The sequence below is a fragment of the Notamacropus eugenii genome, chromosome 2, assembly GCF_028372415.1.
Source record: "Notamacropus eugenii isolate mMacEug1 chromosome 2, mMacEug1.pri_v2, whole genome shotgun sequence".
Classification (NCBI taxonomy): domain Eukaryota; kingdom Metazoa; phylum Chordata; class Mammalia; order Diprotodontia; family Macropodidae; genus Notamacropus; species Notamacropus eugenii.
The window spans coordinates 266,114,897-266,133,351 of record NC_092873.1 but is presented as its reverse complement, the minus strand read 5'-3'; the positions used below and the strand labels follow the sequence as shown (position 1 = coordinate 266,133,351).

The window sequence follows — 18,455 nt, the reverse complement described above, 5'->3', positions numbered from 1 at the left end:
AGGAACCACATAAACACAGTTACAAAATATTCCTTGTACAAATAAAAAAAGATCTAAATAATTAAGGGAAATATTTACTGTTCATGGTTGGCTAACCATGGATATAACATTATATTATATTAAATATATTACATTTAATATTATATACAATATTATTATACTCTACATAATAATATTATATCATATATAATTAAAATGACAACACGACCTAAATTTACTTGTTTAGTGCCATACCAATCAAATTACCAAAGAATTACTTTACAGAGCTAGAAAAAAATAATGGCAAAATTTATCTGGAGGTACAAAAGATCACAACTATCAAAGGAATCAATGCAAAAAGAAGTGGAAAATAAAGAGGCCTAGCAGGACCAGATCTCAAAACTGCTACAAAGTTGTAACATCAAAATGAATTGGGAGCGGGGTGGAGCCAAGATGGCAGAGTAGAAGGATAGACCTGTACAAGCTTTCTCCCCAACAGCCAATAAAATACCTGTAAAAAATTACTCTAAACAAATTCTAGAGTAGCAGAAGCCACAAAATGACAGTGAAAGAGATTTCCAGTCCAAGACAGCCTGGAACACTGACAGGAAAGGTCTATTGCACCAGGCTCAAAGTGGAGCGCAGCCCAGACTTGGCCATGTGGCGCACCTCAGACAGGACTAGAGCAGACTTCAGGGCATGGAATCCCCAGTAGCAGTTGCAGTTCCCAGATTACTCAACCCACAAATGCCAGAGACACCTGCAAAGGTCAGTGAGAAAGCTCTTTCACCTGGGTGAGAAGAGGGCAGGGTTTTCCCCTAGCCCTGGCCTCAGGTGGTAGCAACAGCAGCATCCATTTTTGGAGACTTCAGCCTTAAAGACCCTGGGAGAATTGAGCTGCTGATCTGGATCTCAACCCTCAGCAGCAGTCCTGGGGTGAGGAGGAGTGCTGGCTGGTGGAGCTGGTGGAGGCTTGGGAGAGGGAATTCTATGCACAGATCCTGGGTAGAAAAGCTTGTGGCTGTTCCCAAACCAGAGAACAGGCCAGGAGAGGAATAAACTCCTCTCCCTTGATTGTGCCACCTTCAAGGAACTGAGAACTTATAGGTCTCTAGAGCATATCCTCCACTTGACAAAGGACTCAAAAGCCAAGTAATGGGCTGAGAAAATGCCCAAAAAGGGGGAAAAAAATAAGACTATAGAAGATGACTTTCTTGGTGAACAGGTATTTTCTTCCATCCTTTCAAATGAGGAAGAACAATGCATACCATCAGATGAAGACACAAAAGTCAAGGCTCCTGCATCCAAAACCTCCAAAATAAATATGCAATGTATCAGGCCATGGAAGGGCTCAAAAAGGATTTTGAAAATCATGTAATAAAGGTGTAGGAAAAATTGGGAAAAGAAATGAGTGATGCAAGATAATCAAGAAAAATGAGTCAACAGCTTGCTAAAGAGGATCCAAAAAATACTGAAGAAAATAACACCTTTAAAAATAGACTAATTCAAATGGCAAAAGAGGACCAAAAAGTCAATGAGGAGAAGAATATTTAAAAAACAGAATTAGCCAAATGGAAAAGGAGGTTCAAAAGTTCACTAAAGAAAATAGTTCTTGAAAGATTAGAATGGAGCAGATGGAAGCTAATGACTTTATGAGAAACCAAGAAATCACAAAACAAAACCAGAAGAATGAAAAAATTGAAGACAATGTGAAATATCTCACTGGAGAAACAACTGACCTGGAAAATAGATCCAAGAGAGGCAATTTAAAAATTATGGGACTACCTGAAACCCATGATCAAAAAAAGGCCCTAGACATCATCTTTCATGAAGTTATTAAGGAAAACTACCCTGATGATCTAGAATCAGAGAGTAAAATAAATATTAAAAGAATCACTTCCTGAAAGAGATCCAAAAAGAGAAACTCCTAGGAATATTGTAGCCAAATTCCAGAGTTCTCAGGTCAAAGAGAAAATACTGCAAGCAGTCAGAAAGAAATAATTCAGGTATTGTGGAAATACAATCAGGATAACACAAGATCTAGCAGCTTCTACATTAAGGGATCGAAGGGCCTGGACTATGATATTCCAGCAGTCAAAGGAACTAGGATTAAAACCAAGAATCACCTACCCAGCAAAACTGAATATAATACTTCAGGGGAAAAAATGGTCATTCAATGAAATAGAGGACTTTCAAGCATTCTTGATGAAAAGACCAGAACTTAATAGAAAATCTGACTTTTAAATACAAGAATCAAGAGAAGCATGAAAATGTATACAGGAAAAAGAAATCATAAGGGACTTACTAAAGTTGAACTGTTTACATTCTTACATGGAAAAATAATATTTGTAACTCTTGAAACTTTTCTCAGTAGTTGGGTAGTTGGAGGGACTATAAACATATATATATATATATATATATATATATATATATATATATATATATATATATATATGTATAGACACAGAGGGCACAAGGTGAGTTGAATAGGAAGGGATGATATTTAAAAAAAATTAAATTAAGGGGTGAGAGAGGAATATATTGGGAGGAGAAAGGGATAATGGAATAGGGCAAATTATCTGTCATAAAAGAGGCAAGAAAAAGCTTTTTCAATGGAGGGGAAAACAGGCGTGGTGAGAGGCAAAAAGTGAAGCTTACTCTCATCATGTTGGGCTTAACGAGGGAACAACATGCACGCTCAATTTGGTACGAAAATCTATGTTACACTACAGGAAAGTAGGGGAGAAAGGGATAAGTGGGGTGGGGGGATAACAGAAGGGAGGGCAAATGGGAGGAGGGAGTAATTAGAAGTAAACAGTTTAGGAGAGAGACAAGGTCAAAAGAGAGAATAGAATAAATAGGGGGCAGGTAAAGATGAAGGGAAATATAGTTAGTCTTTCACAACATGAGCATTATGGAAGTCTTTTGCAAAACTACACACATGTAAGCCTATATTGAATTGCTTGCCTTCTCAGTGGGGACGGGTGGAGAGGGAGGAAAGGAGAGAAGTTGGAACTCAAAGTTTTAGGAACAAATGTTGAGAATTCTTTTTACATGCAACTGGGAAATAAGAAATACAGGTAATGGGTATAGAAATCTATCTTGCCCTACAAGAAAAGAGAGAAGATGGAGTTAAGGGAAGGGAGGGATGCGATAGAAGGAAGGGCAGATTGGGGGAAGGGGTATTCAGAATACAGGGTGTTTTGGGGTGGGGGAGGGGAGAGATGGGGAGAAAATTTGCAACTCAAAATCTTGTGGAAATGGATGTTGAAAACTAAAAATAAATAAATTTTAAAAAATAAATTGGTATTGGGTAAAAAACTGAGGAGTTGATCAATGGAAAAGATTAAGTATACAATATACAGAAGCAAATAAACATAGTAACCTAATGTTTGATAAATTCAAAAATCCCAGTTATTGGGATAAGAACTCACTACTTGAAATAAACTATTAGGAAAATTGCTGTGCGTTACTTTACTTACTTCATCAAAGGTGGTGTAAAAAGCTGTAGACTTTAGAATAGAAAAGAAAAAAATTAATTAAAATTAAAAAAATTAAAAAATTAAAAATTAAAATTAAAAATTAAAAAATTAAGTAGAACAACATTATTCCAACAGGAAAAAATATTAGTGCATGATCACACAAATTCTAAACCATCATTGACTTACTATGGTTGGAAAGGCAATGAATAAACTTACTGACTGTAACAGCATATTACAGAAGACCTGTGGCATCATACTCCAGTAATTAACACGTTTAAATAATGCCCTTATGAGGAACTAGTTGTAATGTTTTTAAAACTCTGGATGCAGTAACATAACATATGCTTGTATAGCACATGAAATTCATCAATTTATTTTCATATTAATATGAAGGACCTATAATATGATCAGTGTAGAGGATGCCAGGTATAAGAAATCCCCCTACTAGAAGAGAGTTGTCTGAACCACACAGGCATTAAGTGGTCTGCCCAGGCTCACACACTTAATTAGTGCCAGAAGCAGGATTAAAGCCATCTTTTTGACTCCAAGCCTAGAATCTTGTTTACTATGCCATGTTACTGCCATGTTGCCTCCCTTATTGTTTCATGTATCATTAGTTTAAGAGTACATATTTAGTGACAGTATAGGAAAAAATGATCAAGAACTCATCATAAAGGTAATAAAACATCACACCTGCAAATCACTGTTAAGAATAAGAAATTCAATCAGAAAAATATAACTCAAATTTATAGGTGTAATGGTAAGGGAATTTGAAGATCATCCCTGCCCCTTAATAGTTCCATGTGACCTGCTTTGAGCTTTGGCCCAGCCCACAGGTTGAGTCACATGGAGCAGTGGTGGGAGGAGCTTGCTGCATGGGTGAAGCAGTTAAGGTGTAGCTAAGAGAGTGAGGCAGAGCAGAGCAGCTACTGTGAATGAGAGGGATTGATTTTGCCTTAGAAGGAACTTGTTTCTGGGGAGGTCTGACAGAGGGAAGGTTTGGAGGATGGCCATGTTCCTTGCATTAATAATGTGTATAGACTTCTTTGTTACCATGATGGATTTGGCTTTCTGGTATCTGAATAAATACTGGTTTCATCTTTGAGGAAGAGAGTTTATATTTTGAGAATTTACCCTGGAAACATTCATAGTAGCTGCTGTGGGAATTTCATTGGTGCTACCAATGGGGACAAGGATGTGATCTTAAAATGTAAAACCTCTACTTGGAGACAGGACAACTCTAGGGAAGGAAATTAGTATCCTGGGATGGGACCCCAAATGGGACCTCTCTTGCCTCCATGGCAAGAGAATAGGCTACAAGCCCAAGGCTCTGTGAAAACTGGGAACCAAGGCTACAGAAGGGAGAACCCAGAGATTTAGAAAGATGTCTGCAAGGGCTGCCAATATAAGTGGGGAAAGAAATGGCAGGGATATGTAAAAAAGGATGGGCATTGTTAACAAGTAATCGTATTATATGTAAAAGTAGAGAAAAATTGCTGGAGGAAAAGGTTCAGCTGAAAAAGGAAGGAGCTGATTTGCACGAGAAGTTTTCTATGCTATAGCGTCCAAACTTTCCTTTAGAACAGAAAAGACAGTTGTGACAGAGGCTCAGAAAAAAAAGGGGAAAGTTAACAACAGGAAAGTGAATGCAACTGTTGCAGCTGGGGGGCCTGACTGGGGACCAGATACCTGGGAGGAAAATGAAACAAATTTAGATGAGGAGGCTTCTAAGGAGTATGGGTACATGTCCAATACTAGAAAGGAATGGGGTGGGGGGTGGGCCACACAGTGCTTAAGTAACTGAGGATTTTACTCAACAGGAGGTCACTGATATTGTAAGTCGATTCACCCAAAAAATGGGAGAATTATTGGTATATTGGATGGTGAGAATCTGTGACAAGGGGACCAGAGGATTTAAACAATCTAACACAGATTGTTTAAAATTCATAGGTATTAGTCAGAATCCTTTTATACCACTAGCTATTAGGGATTACCATATTCAAGGAGGTAACAATGGAATTATTCTGTTAGCTTTAGCTCCTGAAGGATGCAATAAGCAGTATCCTTCTGCCTCTATGTGGCCTAGTGGAAATACATTCTGGTATTTGCTTAGAGGCTGTGTGAGAAAGTTAAAAGGAAGAGGTAATAAAAATTGCAATAATGGTCAGAGCTGCCAAGGTTTATCATAGCACCCCCTTAATGGTTCCTCATAGAAATATATTAGTGAGGACTGTTCCTCCTGCTTATAAGTACCTGATACTGACTCTACTAATTGGGGAAACAGGGCACCCTCTTTTGGAGGTGGTGGATAGGATTTCATAGTTAGGTCACTTAGGGGAATAGGGAAAAGGTAAATTTCCTCAAGAGAGAAGAGCAAATAGCTAGCAGATTCAAAGTCAGAATAGATGAACAAGGAGAGAAATGTTGACTGCTTTATCAAGAACAGGGATACATTTTGGAACAATAGATGGTATTCCAACTAATGAACTATGTAAGATGTACTGAGAAAAGGGACAAAATATTAGATAGAATAGGGAAGTCAGTACTGCCCCAACAGATCCTCGTGAACCATTGTATAGAAGAAGAGTCCTTCGCCCCTTACCCCAAGGAATTTTGGGTCCCATTTGTTTGAGGGGAGAATGTTGGAGTACTTGTGCTCAAGTCCCCACCTAAGATATTGTTTTATGTGTTTATTTTTTGTAAACCCTGATATATTGTTGTGAAGTTGATACCTACCAGTTACCCTAAACTCCCACTGCACTATTAATGGACACAATAGATCTTGGGGCCAAATATAATGTTAAGGGAATCTGAAGATCTTCCCTGCCCCTTACTAGGCCCATATGACCTGCTGTGAGCTTTGGTTCAACCCACAGCTTGAGTTACATTAAGCCCATGGTGGGAGAAGCTCACTGAACAGGTGGAGCAGGAAGGGTACAGCTGACAGAGAGAGAGGCAGAGCTGTGAGATCGCAAGCAGAGCAGAGTAGCTGGCCTGAGTGAGAGATGGAGTGCTTAAGAAGGCTTGTCTGAAGGAAGGCCTGATGGAGAGAAGGCTTGGGGATGGCCAAGCTTCCCTTATTAGTAATGTGTACAAACTTTGTTGCTACCATGGTGGAATTGGCTTTCTGGTATCTGAATAAATATCTTGGTTTCACCTTTGAGAGAGAGAGTTTATATTGTGTGCATTTACCCTGCAAATATGTGTGCATATCCAGCAGCTACTGCAGGTATCACACTGGCACTACAGCAGGTCATGAAATTATTTTAGTAATGATGGTTTATACGCATATAGTGCTTTGTGCCAACAAAATATTTTACCTATACTGTCTCCTTTGATCCTTGCCATGACTTCTAAGAAGGTAGTTCAAATGAGATCAGGGACTGTCATTTTGTTTCTGTATCCCTAACACCTACCAGAGTGCCTGACACATAGTAGGTGCTTAATAAATGTTTATTGACTGAATTATTCCTTACTTATTTTACAGGTAAAAAAATAGGCTCAGCTTAACTCTTGCAAATAGCTCATCCTATACTCTAAAATCAAACAGGTAAAAAAATGAATAAACTCAAGATATTTTTCTATCACTGACCTCAGAAAAATGGCTAGCTTTCAGGTTATCTTCCAAACACAATAACAGAACAAGAAAATCATACATACCTCTGCTGTCAAAAGTCTTTTTGGGCATTTATTAACTGTGGTAAAGATTTTTCGGAGACCAGTTTCCAGCTGTGTCAGTAACAGTACTATACAGTCAGCATATCTGTGAGAGAGATTCAAAGTCCTCCATAAAGATTGATGCAATTAAACTCTACAACATCCAATCAGCAGACCAGGTACTAAAACTGATGTTATAAGTAAGGAAAAAATAAATGATTTCCTTAAGCTAGAAATGAATCCAAAGCAAGATAAAAACAGAAATCAAACTTGTGTTTTCTTAAACAATGCCTCAACATGTCACAGGATTTAATGAGGTATCTTTAGTGACACCCAAATGGAAGATTATGCAGTCATAGCAGTCCTATTTGATTTCTCTTTCATCAACACTAGTCATTCACAAATACTCCAGCTAAAGTGAGTCCCAAAAGGACTCATATAAAAACATTTGTGGTAGCAATGAATTGGAAACTGAAGAGATGACCACCATTTGGGGAATGACTGAACAAGTTATGCTATAGAAATGTAATGGAATACTACTGTGCAGTTAGAAATGACAAAGGGAATAGTTTCAGAAAAACCTGGAAAGACATATAAACTGATGCAAAATGAGGCAAGCAGAACCAGAAGAACACTATTCAGAGTAATAGCAATACTGTAACAATGATCAACCATGAAACACTTTGCTTGGATATTGAAAGATACATAACAATTATAAAGGAGTCATGATGAAAAATGCTATCTACCTCCAGAGAAAGAACTGATGAAGTGAGCACAGAATGATACATAATTTTTAAAATTTTCTTTATTTTTCCTGCTTTTTTTGCAACAGAGTTAATATGTAAATATGTTTTGCAAAATTTAATATGTATAATGGTTATCATAATGCTTGTCTTCTTAATTGGTGGGGAAGGGAGAGAATTTGGAACTCAAAAACTTTTAAATGAGTGTTTTCTTTGAAAGTAGATCTCAAGGGCATGAAAATACCAATGTAACACAAACTTTAAACATCATCATTCATACTAAGCTTCCTAACTCCCTTTTGTTATTTTCTTATATTTGCTATCTTTCCTCTTGTTACAGTCTCTATGAAGGCAGAGGTCTTAGCTGATCTCCATGGTTTTCGGAGCTTTAATGTCAAGCAGAATAATCTGCTCAAGAAATGCTATCATTTTAATTATGTTAAAAACAGAAACAAATATAGAAAGGAACGGACCCATTTAAGAAAAAATTACTATAATAAAACTTGAAGAGCAGATGTTTTTAGATTGGCTACCAAGAGTTTTATTTCTTCTCTATCCAAATACAGTTAATAGCATGAATCATCTAAACTCAACTCTTTCATTTACTTATATTCAAACAGCAAACAATCTATGCAAGGTCAAAAATGCTTTTGATTACCCTTAACTCCAAATTCTAAGTCTGACAACCTAATTCTTCACTTACCTATGTGATCTGAATTTCATTATTACAGCTTCCCAAAATGGGATCATGATTTTCAACACAAAAGTAGATTTCTTTATCAGTTCTTCAACTATTGACAGTACTTCATCATTAATATCTGCACACAGAAATAATTTTTGCATCAGCCAATTTTTAAACATCGATAACACTAACCAACACCAAAGAGATTTAAACAATTATATAACGTACTGTAGAACTGACTTCTTTGTTTATGAATCAAAAACTATGGTACATGTTGCAACCATCACTTACACTGTTCATTTCTCTATCTGTAGTTTTACAAGACTTTATTGGATAGTTCTCAATCTCTGATCCTCTACAGACTTTTCCTTTCTCAAAGTCTCCAAAATATATTTGTAATTTATCTGTATTCAATATATATATGACTTCTCATGATTCTCCTGCATTACTCACATTTCTTTTCCCAATTTTTCTTCTACTTCTCTAATTTGCTTTTTAAAATCCTTTTTAAGTTCTTCCAGGAATTCTTTTTGGACCTGAGACCAAATTATATTTTTCTTTGAGGCTTCAAATGTGGCCATTTTGACACTACTGACCTCTTATAAGTTTATGCTTTGATCCTCCCTATCACCATAGTAACTTTCTATAATCAAGCTCTTTTTTTTGTTTTTTGCTCATTTTTTCTGCCCTCTTTTTTGTATGTGACTTGGTTTTTTCATGCTGTGCTTTGATCCTTCACTACCCAGAACTTTTTGGGCTTCCAGGCTTAGCTTCTTACTTTATCTTGAGGGTAGGTTTTCCTTCTGGTTTGGGGGGGAGAGGGCCTCCCTTGGGTATGGGTGGGGCCTTGCTGTGGTAACAGAGTCTTACTAGTGGTTGGCCCTGGAGGAGGGATTTTATTGCTGGTCTGCCCTAGTAATGGGGTCCTGCTGCTGGGTTGCTATGGAAACAGGGCCTCTCTACTAGCAGGCCCTGGGGGAGTAATTTTCTTGCTGATCTGCCTGAGGGACAGGGTCCTGCTGCTGGGTTAGTATGGAAACAAGGTCCCTCTGCTTGTAGATCTCAGGGGCAGGGCTTCACTACTGATCAGCAACAGAGTCAAGGCCTCACTGGTGACTGCCGGTGCTGCTCTTGGACCTCCCATCCCAATAAGCCATACCTTTCCTGATGGCTAGTAAGTTACTTTCCTGCTCCTAGATCAATTCTGAGGCAGTTTTCTACTTATTTGGAGGGGAATTTGAGAGGGCTTCAGAGGGTTCCTTCCTCCTCCACCATCTTGGCCCTGGAAGTTGTTAGCATAGTCTTGCACTACATTCATAAGAGGCACAGTGCCCAGAATGATGAGATGAGAGTCTCGCTATGCTCTACCATAGTCAGACCACGTTGGGAGTTTTTTATTCCATTCTGGACATCATATTTTATGAAGAACACTGACAAGCTGAAGAGGATACAGAGGAAGGTGATTGGTTTGGTGTGGGGCCTCAAGACCATGCAATACAATTCCATGAAAGACAAGAGATATGAGGTATGAGTTGTCAGGTCTCTGAATGAATTCAATTCTTGACTCAACGTTTCAATAAAGACCACATCTATTAAGTTTCAACCTTTTCCGATGTATCATGAAGACTGGTAACATTGAATCCATCACTTCTTCTGATACTTAAAAGTCCTAAAGGAGAATATCTTGTTTCAAAAACTGGGCCTTGCCATTTTTGACTCTTTTGCTTCTCCTGGCCGACTCTGTATATTTGCTAGGTCTTGTAGTCCAGGTCAACTAGCACAATCCTATAAGGTTAGATATTAAATAAACATCTGGTTTTAACAGATTTGGTTTGATAAAGCTATAGTTACTATTTTCAGACACCAGCCTTTCTAGAGTCCATTTCCTCACCTTTACTTCTGGGGTACTAAACCTTGGCAGAGCCCCTATTTTTATACATTCCCCTTCTCCCAGATTCTCCCAGATTAACTCATCACTCTCTGGCCATGAGTCATCTTTGCCTTAGTACCTCTTGGATGAGAAAATTCTTTACCACTTGGGCTTCCCCAATTTTTCTTCCTCTATGATTTAGGTTGCAAGAAATTCGCAGTGATACTTCTTCCCATACTTTTCTTGAAGATTTTTAGGCTCTAGACTTGAAAATTATCTCTAATCTTTAACTGTTTCTCCTGGTTGGTCTAGGGTGATTCACTTAGCTTTTTAAACCAGTTGTTTTTAAGTTGATTTTGGGCATCTCCTTTCCAGAAATCTTGTGGCTGCAGACCTCAAACTTCCCTAAGCTTGTCTTTGTGATGCCTCCCTTAGCATAAAGGCCCCTTTCAGAGGGTTCTTTTCCTACTACTGCTTGTAGTCCTCCCCTGGATCCCAGCTCATTAGAAAGCTGGAGAGAACAGAGAGACCCTGAATCCATTAAAAAGAAGTAGTACCTTTTTTGGTCCTTTTTCTTGTTTCAGTTTCCTCTGGGTCTTTGGTAATTAAATCAGGGTTTAGTGACTTAAAGGAAGCATATTCCAACCTCTAAGTTTAGGAAGTACTTGTTGATTAATTAAAATACTTACAGTATAGAATATATAATAAGAACTTACTAATAGGACTAAACCCTGATAACAAAGACACATTTCATACCACTGCCCCATTCCATCACTCCAAATATGTTCTCTTTCTTTTTAGGTGGTGGTGGTGGTAGCAATGGTGGTGGTGGTGGTGGTGGTGGTGGTAGTGGTGGTAGTAGTAGTGGTAGTAGTGGTAGTAGTAGCAGCAACAGTAGCAGCTAACATTCATATAGCACATACCATGTGCCAGGCATTGGGCTAAGCCTCTTGCAAATATTATCTCATTTGATTTTCACAACAACCCTGTGAGGTAGGTGCTATTATTATCCCCATTTTACAACTGAAGAAAATGAGGTAAACAGAAGTTAAGTAACAGGGTCATACAGCTAGTTAAGTGCAGCAGAATTTGAATTCATGCCTCCCTGAATCCAGGCCTAGTGCTCTATCCACTGTGCCACCTAGCTGCTAATACTCCTAAATGATAACTTCCTTGCCTCTACATGTACCCCTCATCAATACCATAGAAAAAAACTCTTCTTCAGTCTTACACCTACATCATCTGGCTGGTGTTAAATAGTGGCCCTTTGGGACTTAAAATATAATTTTCCTTCACTTAGGAAAATCAAAGACCAGTTTCTCACAGGGATAGCGCCAAAAGGGTATAGCTCCTAGAAATTGACCAGAGGCCCTTCTGACAACAGGCCCCTGTAACACTATAAACATAAGATAAAAGTTCAAGAATACATTTTATATCAAGTTACTGCATCCTGCAGCTCATTTCCAACAGCAGAAAAATTCATACCACAATTCTACTTTTTGAATTTATAGCTTACTTTTTGAATTAAAACTACTTTGTGTTTTACAAAGGGATTCAAATGAGAAAATGTGAACTACAGTACTTGCCAGGAAAAATGATCAATTCCTTTAAGTCTGTAAAAGATAGAAAAGGTCGATGTATGAATGTAAAATTACTTTGCTGAAGATAACTTTTTAATAGTTGTCCCAATCCTGCTGTCAACAATACCAGCATAGAGCAGTATCTAGGGGAAAGTACCATGGAGATATATTAGGAAAAATATATGAATATATATTCATACAACTTGTAGAACTAAAAAAATAAACATTTATAGGAAGACAAAGTATGCTACGAACCCCCAAATTATGAGATACTCTAAGTCAGATGCAAACAGGGCTGGGAATAAAAAAGTGACACAATGAAAACCAGCAAGCTGTCATCTCTACCCAAGACAATAAACTGCACTAGGATAGGGACTATGTTTTATTGCAATTCTCAGAAATTAGAACAGTATCTTCACAGGCTTAATAAATATTTATTGTTAAACAAGTGAAGCACTGACTGAGAACCTCTTAAAATCTTCCTCTCACCCAAGGTCCTGAATATTCTTTTACTGACTACCTAATCTTTGTATTCCTTCCAGGCTGAGCCCACATTCAGCCACATGAGAACCATCTAGTTACAATATTAATACTTTCTCTTATTTTCAAAATCCTATTCTCAAATGCCTAGGACTGACTGCTTTGGTTTTCAGGCTGTCACTTTATTCATCACTTATATAACATTTAGCATCTTGTCTAATACTATAAACATTCTGGTATGAACACTCATTAAATAGAATATATCTTTTGAAACAAATATTTGAATGAAGTCTTTCAAAGTGGACCTAGTTCTATATTCTGAGAACCTACTCCCCAGCCCACCTGTATTTTAATCTTCAGAATGTTTCTTTTTTGTTGTGTGAATATGAAATTAACAATATTCATACCTAAGCCTAAAAAGAAGGATATTTTACCAGCAACTTACTTTGGAGGAATTTCTTGAGGAGATGCAAATCCATGCCACAAAATGTTACGCAGATTGAGTCCACATGGAGAACCAATGAATACTCTGAGTATATTCATCTAATTAGGACAATGAAAGCAAATGGAGTCAATCAATATAACTCTGAATTTATGCTTATGTTCTATTGCTGCATTAAAAAATTTTTAGCTTAACTGTTTCAGTTGATTTATAATGAGGTAAACTTGTTTAGTGAAAATAATAACTTATACTAGTACTTCAAAAGATATTATGCTGCACAATATACAGAAATTTAGTTAATTCATTCTATTTTGTTAGAATGGAAAGTGCCATGGGCTAAAAGTCCGGAAATCTGGTTTCTATTCCACAGGCCCATCCTGATTTGCTGTATGAAATTAAGGAAGTCACTTAAGTTTAAGTTTCTCTGTCAAATGAAAATAATATCTTCCCAACAGCCTACCTGACAGGACAGTTAATGGCCCAACCAAGAGATCTCACACACACACACCTTGATTTTAACAAGGCATTTACTGTTAGTGTCAATATTATTAACTTACATTTTATACCTTTCAAAACACTTTCACATTTAATCTGCATAAAATCAACAAGATAGGATAGGTATTATTATTTCAAATTAACAGAGAAATAATTTGTGACTGAGAATTGTGACTTTCCAATGTCCACTCCTAGTAGTAATAGGTTTCAAAACAGATTAGAAATGGAAACTCCTGATTTTTGACTCCTCTGCCTAATTTTCTTCCCAATATACCACTCTGACTCATTTGACAGACAGGATTAAATATAGGCTATGCTTACAGAATTTAGCAAAAAAATTCCTATCTTCTACACATGATGAAGAAGTGAATTCATAACTAGTTTAAAAACTATGTCCAAAAAATACTGAATAGCTGATATCAATCTGAAATAGATGCTGTTGTAGTACACTACAAGGCTTTATACCAAGTCTCTTGCTACTCAACATTTTCATCAGTTACTTCGATAAATCTGAATTTAATATCATACAAGGTCAGGAAAAATAGCTAGTATACTGGACAATGCAAGTGGAATTAAAAAAGATTTCCAAAGACTAAATGATAAAGACAACAGTGACAAGAAATTGGATAAAAATAAATGTAAGGTCCTTTAAGAAAGACATTGACAAACTTGCATATACAAGAGGGAACCTAGGATGGCAAAGGGTCTTGTAACCATATTACATGTGGAATAATAAAAGGAATGACAGATTTTGGCCTAGATAAGAGATGATTTGGGGAATCATGACTATTGTCCTCAAATATTTGAAGGGTGTCATACAGAAAAAGGATTAGAATTATTCCATATAATTCCAAAGGCTAAAACTAGAATTATTCTAAGTTATAGAGAAATAGATTTCAGTTCAATATAAGGAAGGACTTTATAAAAATTAGAGCTATCCCACAACAGAACTGATTGACTTATGAAGTAGTAAGTTTCTCATCATTATAAATGTTGAAACAGAAGTCTGGTAACCTCCCATGAGGATATTATAGAAATAATTTCTCTACTGGGTAGAAGGTTGGACTAGATGTCCTCTATGATCCCTTTTAATTCCTAGAATCTATATGGAATATATTGGTTTTTGTTTTTTCAGAAACATCATCAAGTTAAAATCAATGAAAGCATGAAAATACTACAGATGTATTCATCTTTGCAAACTACAGATGAAGAAACTTACCACAGATGGTCCAAACACTTCAGCAAGCTCCTTAGAAACAAGCAAGTCTCTTAAAAGAAATGGACACTCCTTTCCAATCAATAAAAACACCTATGATTCAAATAAAAGATGTTTTTAATAGAAAAAACATTACTTCCATCTAATCAAACCTAAAAAAGAAAACAAGAGCACAAAGCAAGGTGTGTGCAAAAGATAAGAGGAAACAATCATTAGAAAACATGTTAATATTTTTAAATTTCATTTATTTTTAGTTTTCAACATTCACTTCCACAAGATTTTGAGTTCCAAATATTTTCCCCATCTTTTCCCTCCACCCATCCCAAGACAGTGTGCATTCTAATTACCACTTCCCCCAATCTGCCCTCCTTTCTATCACACCCCTCCCTTCTCATCCCCATCCCCTCTATTTTTTTGTAGGGCAAGACAGATTTCTATACCCCTTTACCTGTATATCTTATTTCCCAGCTGCACGTAAAAACAATTCTTAACATTCAATTTTTAAAACTTTGAGTTCCAACTTCTCTCCCTTTCTCCCTCCCCATCCATCCCCACTGAGAAGGCAAACAATTCAACATAGGTTATACATGCGTAGCTATGCAAAATACCTCCATAACAGTCATATTGTGAAAGACTATATTTCCTGCCATCTATCCAGCCCCCCCCCATTTATTCTATTCTCTTTTGACCCTATCCTTCCTTAAAAGTGTTTACTTCTAATTGCTTCCTCCTCCCATACAGAATATAATAGGAAGCAACAATTATCTGAATCAAATAATGAATCACATATGTCTTTTATATGATTCTGTCTGGTCACTTATAGAGAAACAATTACATTAAGCAATCTGATAACAATTATTCTAGTTTCTGAGCTACTATGCAGACAAATAAAATACCAATTTGGCAGTGCAAATGAGTAATGCTTTTTTTTTATTTCTGTTCAAGCAATTTTTAAACTACACATTAATAATTCTAGGCACTTACATCACCCAAAGCTCGTTCTAGACATGATGTTAGTTTCATTAAGCTAAGAGGAATAGCTGTAGGTTGCAGACTCTTCAGAGCAACAAATATTTCAGGAAATAGCTATTATAAGACAATAAATAATAGATGTTAATCCAAAAAACCAACATTTTTCAAAACAACCACAAGTACTATCCCTTTAAATTCAACCTCACAAATGTTTCAATGACAAGTTTCCAGACTTTTAAATAAACAGGCACCTCAAATAACACTACGAGGGAAGGAAAGAAAGTAAGAATCTATATAGTACTTTTGGGTTTCAAAGTGCTTCACAAAATCACCTCATTTGTTTATCCTCACAATAACCAGGGGAGGTAGGTGCTGTTACTCTCCTCATTTTACAGATGAAAAAAACTGAAGCAAACAGAGATGAAGTGACTTATCCAAGCCTTATTCAGTCAAGGAGAATGATATTCAAATTAGCTAGCAAGTGCTTGAGGTCAAATTTGAACTCAGGTCTTCTTGATTCCAGGTCCAACAATTTATCAACTGGGCAACCAGCTGCCTCTAGTAAGTATTATGGAAAAATTAGGAGCTAGAGTCTAAGTGCTAAGGTATTCTTTTGAATTTTGTTTCTTTACATTTGGCTAACACTAAAAATTAATTGCAAAATTAATAAAAGTGGTACAAATGGGAATGAAGTGACACTTTATATAATTAGCTCTTAAGATAAAGATATAGACACATACACATATGTGGGCAGCTTACTTTGACAAAAACCATCATCTATTTAAAATTTAAAAGGATTTTTAAAAATTATGTAATTTCCCCATATTGCACAAAGCCATACCTCTGGAAAGTTTGTCCATTGGAACCAAAGGGCATATTGAACTTCAAACTGTGCCTTAGTCAGGGAATATATATGAGTGTGAACAGCTTCACATACAGGACCCAAGAGGCTCACACTCTTTACATAATCCACATTTTGTCCTTCTAGGATAAAGAAATGTTCTTTAACACAACAGAGTTACATGTTACATACAGTTTCTCCAAATTATCAACAAAAAATTAAGAGTAGAATACAATTTCAAAGTTGGCAGGGATCTTAATGATCATTTTTATTTTCAGAAAAGGAACCTGAGGCCCAGAGAAATTTAAGAACTCGCTCAAAGTCAGATACTCAGTAAATAGTAGAACTCGGTTTAGAATAAAAGTCTCTAATACCCAGTCTCTAAACCCTGCACCATAGTTACCTCTTCTATTTTGCTTCCACCTGTTCAATCAAGGAGAATGACCTCCAAATTAGCAAGGGCAGACCAAAAATAGTTAAGTAGGAGCTGAAATGTACAATAAGATTGAAAAATCACACCTAACTACTATAAATCAGTTAGAGTCTGTTGACCAAAATGAATTTTATGTGTACTAAAACAACTTAAAGTATGTTTAAACCACTACTTCTCTTTGAATTCTCAGAACTTAACATAGTGCCTGGTCCATAGCAAGCACAAGAATTCTGCCTCATATTTTACAGAAAAAAACTGAGGCCATTCACCTGAGTTCTTTCTCCCCTCTTCCTCATTTATTACTCAAATGCCTTCTGCCATACTCTCCTCCTTCACATGATGAAGCGACTTTAATTCTTACCAAGGCTAACCCTTCTACCTGTTCAAGTGATCCCACTCCATTCTATCTCCTTCAACAGAATGTCCCCTCTGTCATCTGTACTCTTTCACTCATTTTTAATCTCTTCCTATGTACGGATACCTTCCCTACTGCCTACAAACATGGTCATGTCTCTCCTATCTTGAAAAAATCCTCACTTGATCCTTCCGTCATTGCTAACTACATCCTATATCTCTCCTGCCTTTTGCAGCTAAACTCCTTGAAAAGCCATCTACAATAGCATCTCCAACGGCCTTTCAGGCATACTGAACTGGATATCCAGCAGATATCTTAAACGCAGTATGTCCAAAACAGAACTCACTGTCTCCCCGCCCCAAACCATCTCTCTCTCCTATTTCCCTTTTACTGTAAAATGCAATACCACAATCCCAATGGAGGTAGATACACAATACATACAGACCTGAATCTGTATAGCACACGCATTCAGCAATTGTTTTCCAATACACTTCACCATGCTGAGATATGATGTTGCTGATATCATGGTTTTCTTTTACTTCAAACCCAAGCCTGCAAACCATGTCATATACTGGGGGAGACAGGCATGTGGTGATAGAGTCACTTTTTAACATCTGGAATATAGAACATAATGGACACTTGTTATGATGACAAAAAGAAAATAAATATAAAGTGATACAGTAAATAAATTATGTTGGTTTTAAAAAGACAGAAAGGGAAATATATTGAATGCTTTGAAAATTTAGGTAAAATATAATTGATATTTTACCTAAGATCTTAAAGTATTTTATGGATCTTAACAGAGCATTTCTCTTGATGCATCTTCTAAAAATGTCATTTCTTTTAAATAAATCACAGTGTGTTGTACAAGAAGGTGCTTTAAAAATGTTTAACTGAATTCAGTATTCCTGAACTTCAATTTCCTCATCTATAATACGAAGACAGTAACATCACTTACCTCACAGGGCTTTTGTGAAGATTAAATAAGAAAAACATATGTAAAGAGCTTTCCAAACCTTAATAAGCATCTTGTTTTCATAGGTAGGAAAGATGAAATGCAATAAATTGACATGAAGACATGAAGCAAAATGAAAAGATTCAACAACCTATTAAGCAACAAACCAAAATACAGTTCCATTCTTGCCTACATTAAACCTCCGACCTTCATGATACACTCATGGCCTACCAAAGTCATCTCCTGTACCTGCTAACAAGTCTTATTCTGAGC

General features: G+C 36.7%; 1 protein-coding gene across 7 annotated transcripts in view; it reads right to left on the bottom strand.

The window, feature by feature from the left end:
* The window catches only part of ERMARD (ER membrane associated RNA degradation), a 38,947-nt gene that overhangs the window by 18,124 nt on the left and 2,368 nt on the right, over positions 1-18,455 (bottom strand). For 5 of the 7 annotated variants that reach the window (XR_011974715.1, XR_011974716.1, XR_011974717.1 and 2 more), the window contains exons 2-10: positions 17,673-17,841; positions 16,440-16,582; positions 15,611-15,712; positions 14,630-14,719; positions 12,919-13,016; positions 12,000-12,136; positions 8,565-8,679; positions 7,122-7,224; positions 3,462-3,491 (exon numbers count right to left, since the gene is read on the bottom strand). Coding sequence is in view for 4 of the 7 variants with exons in the window: in XM_072643945.1 (XP_072500046.1) it covers positions 3,462-3,491; positions 7,122-7,224; positions 8,565-8,679; positions 12,000-12,136; positions 12,919-13,016; positions 14,630-14,719; positions 15,611-15,712; positions 16,440-16,582; positions 17,673-17,841 (987 nt within the window). In the remaining 3 variants the exon portion in view is untranslated. The remainder of the gene's footprint in view (positions 1-3,461; positions 3,492-7,121; positions 7,225-8,564; positions 8,680-11,999; positions 12,137-12,918; positions 13,017-14,629; positions 14,720-15,610; positions 15,713-16,439; positions 16,583-17,672; positions 17,842-18,455) is intronic. The other 2 variants (XM_072643947.1, XM_072643946.1) reach the window with 2 other exon arrangements.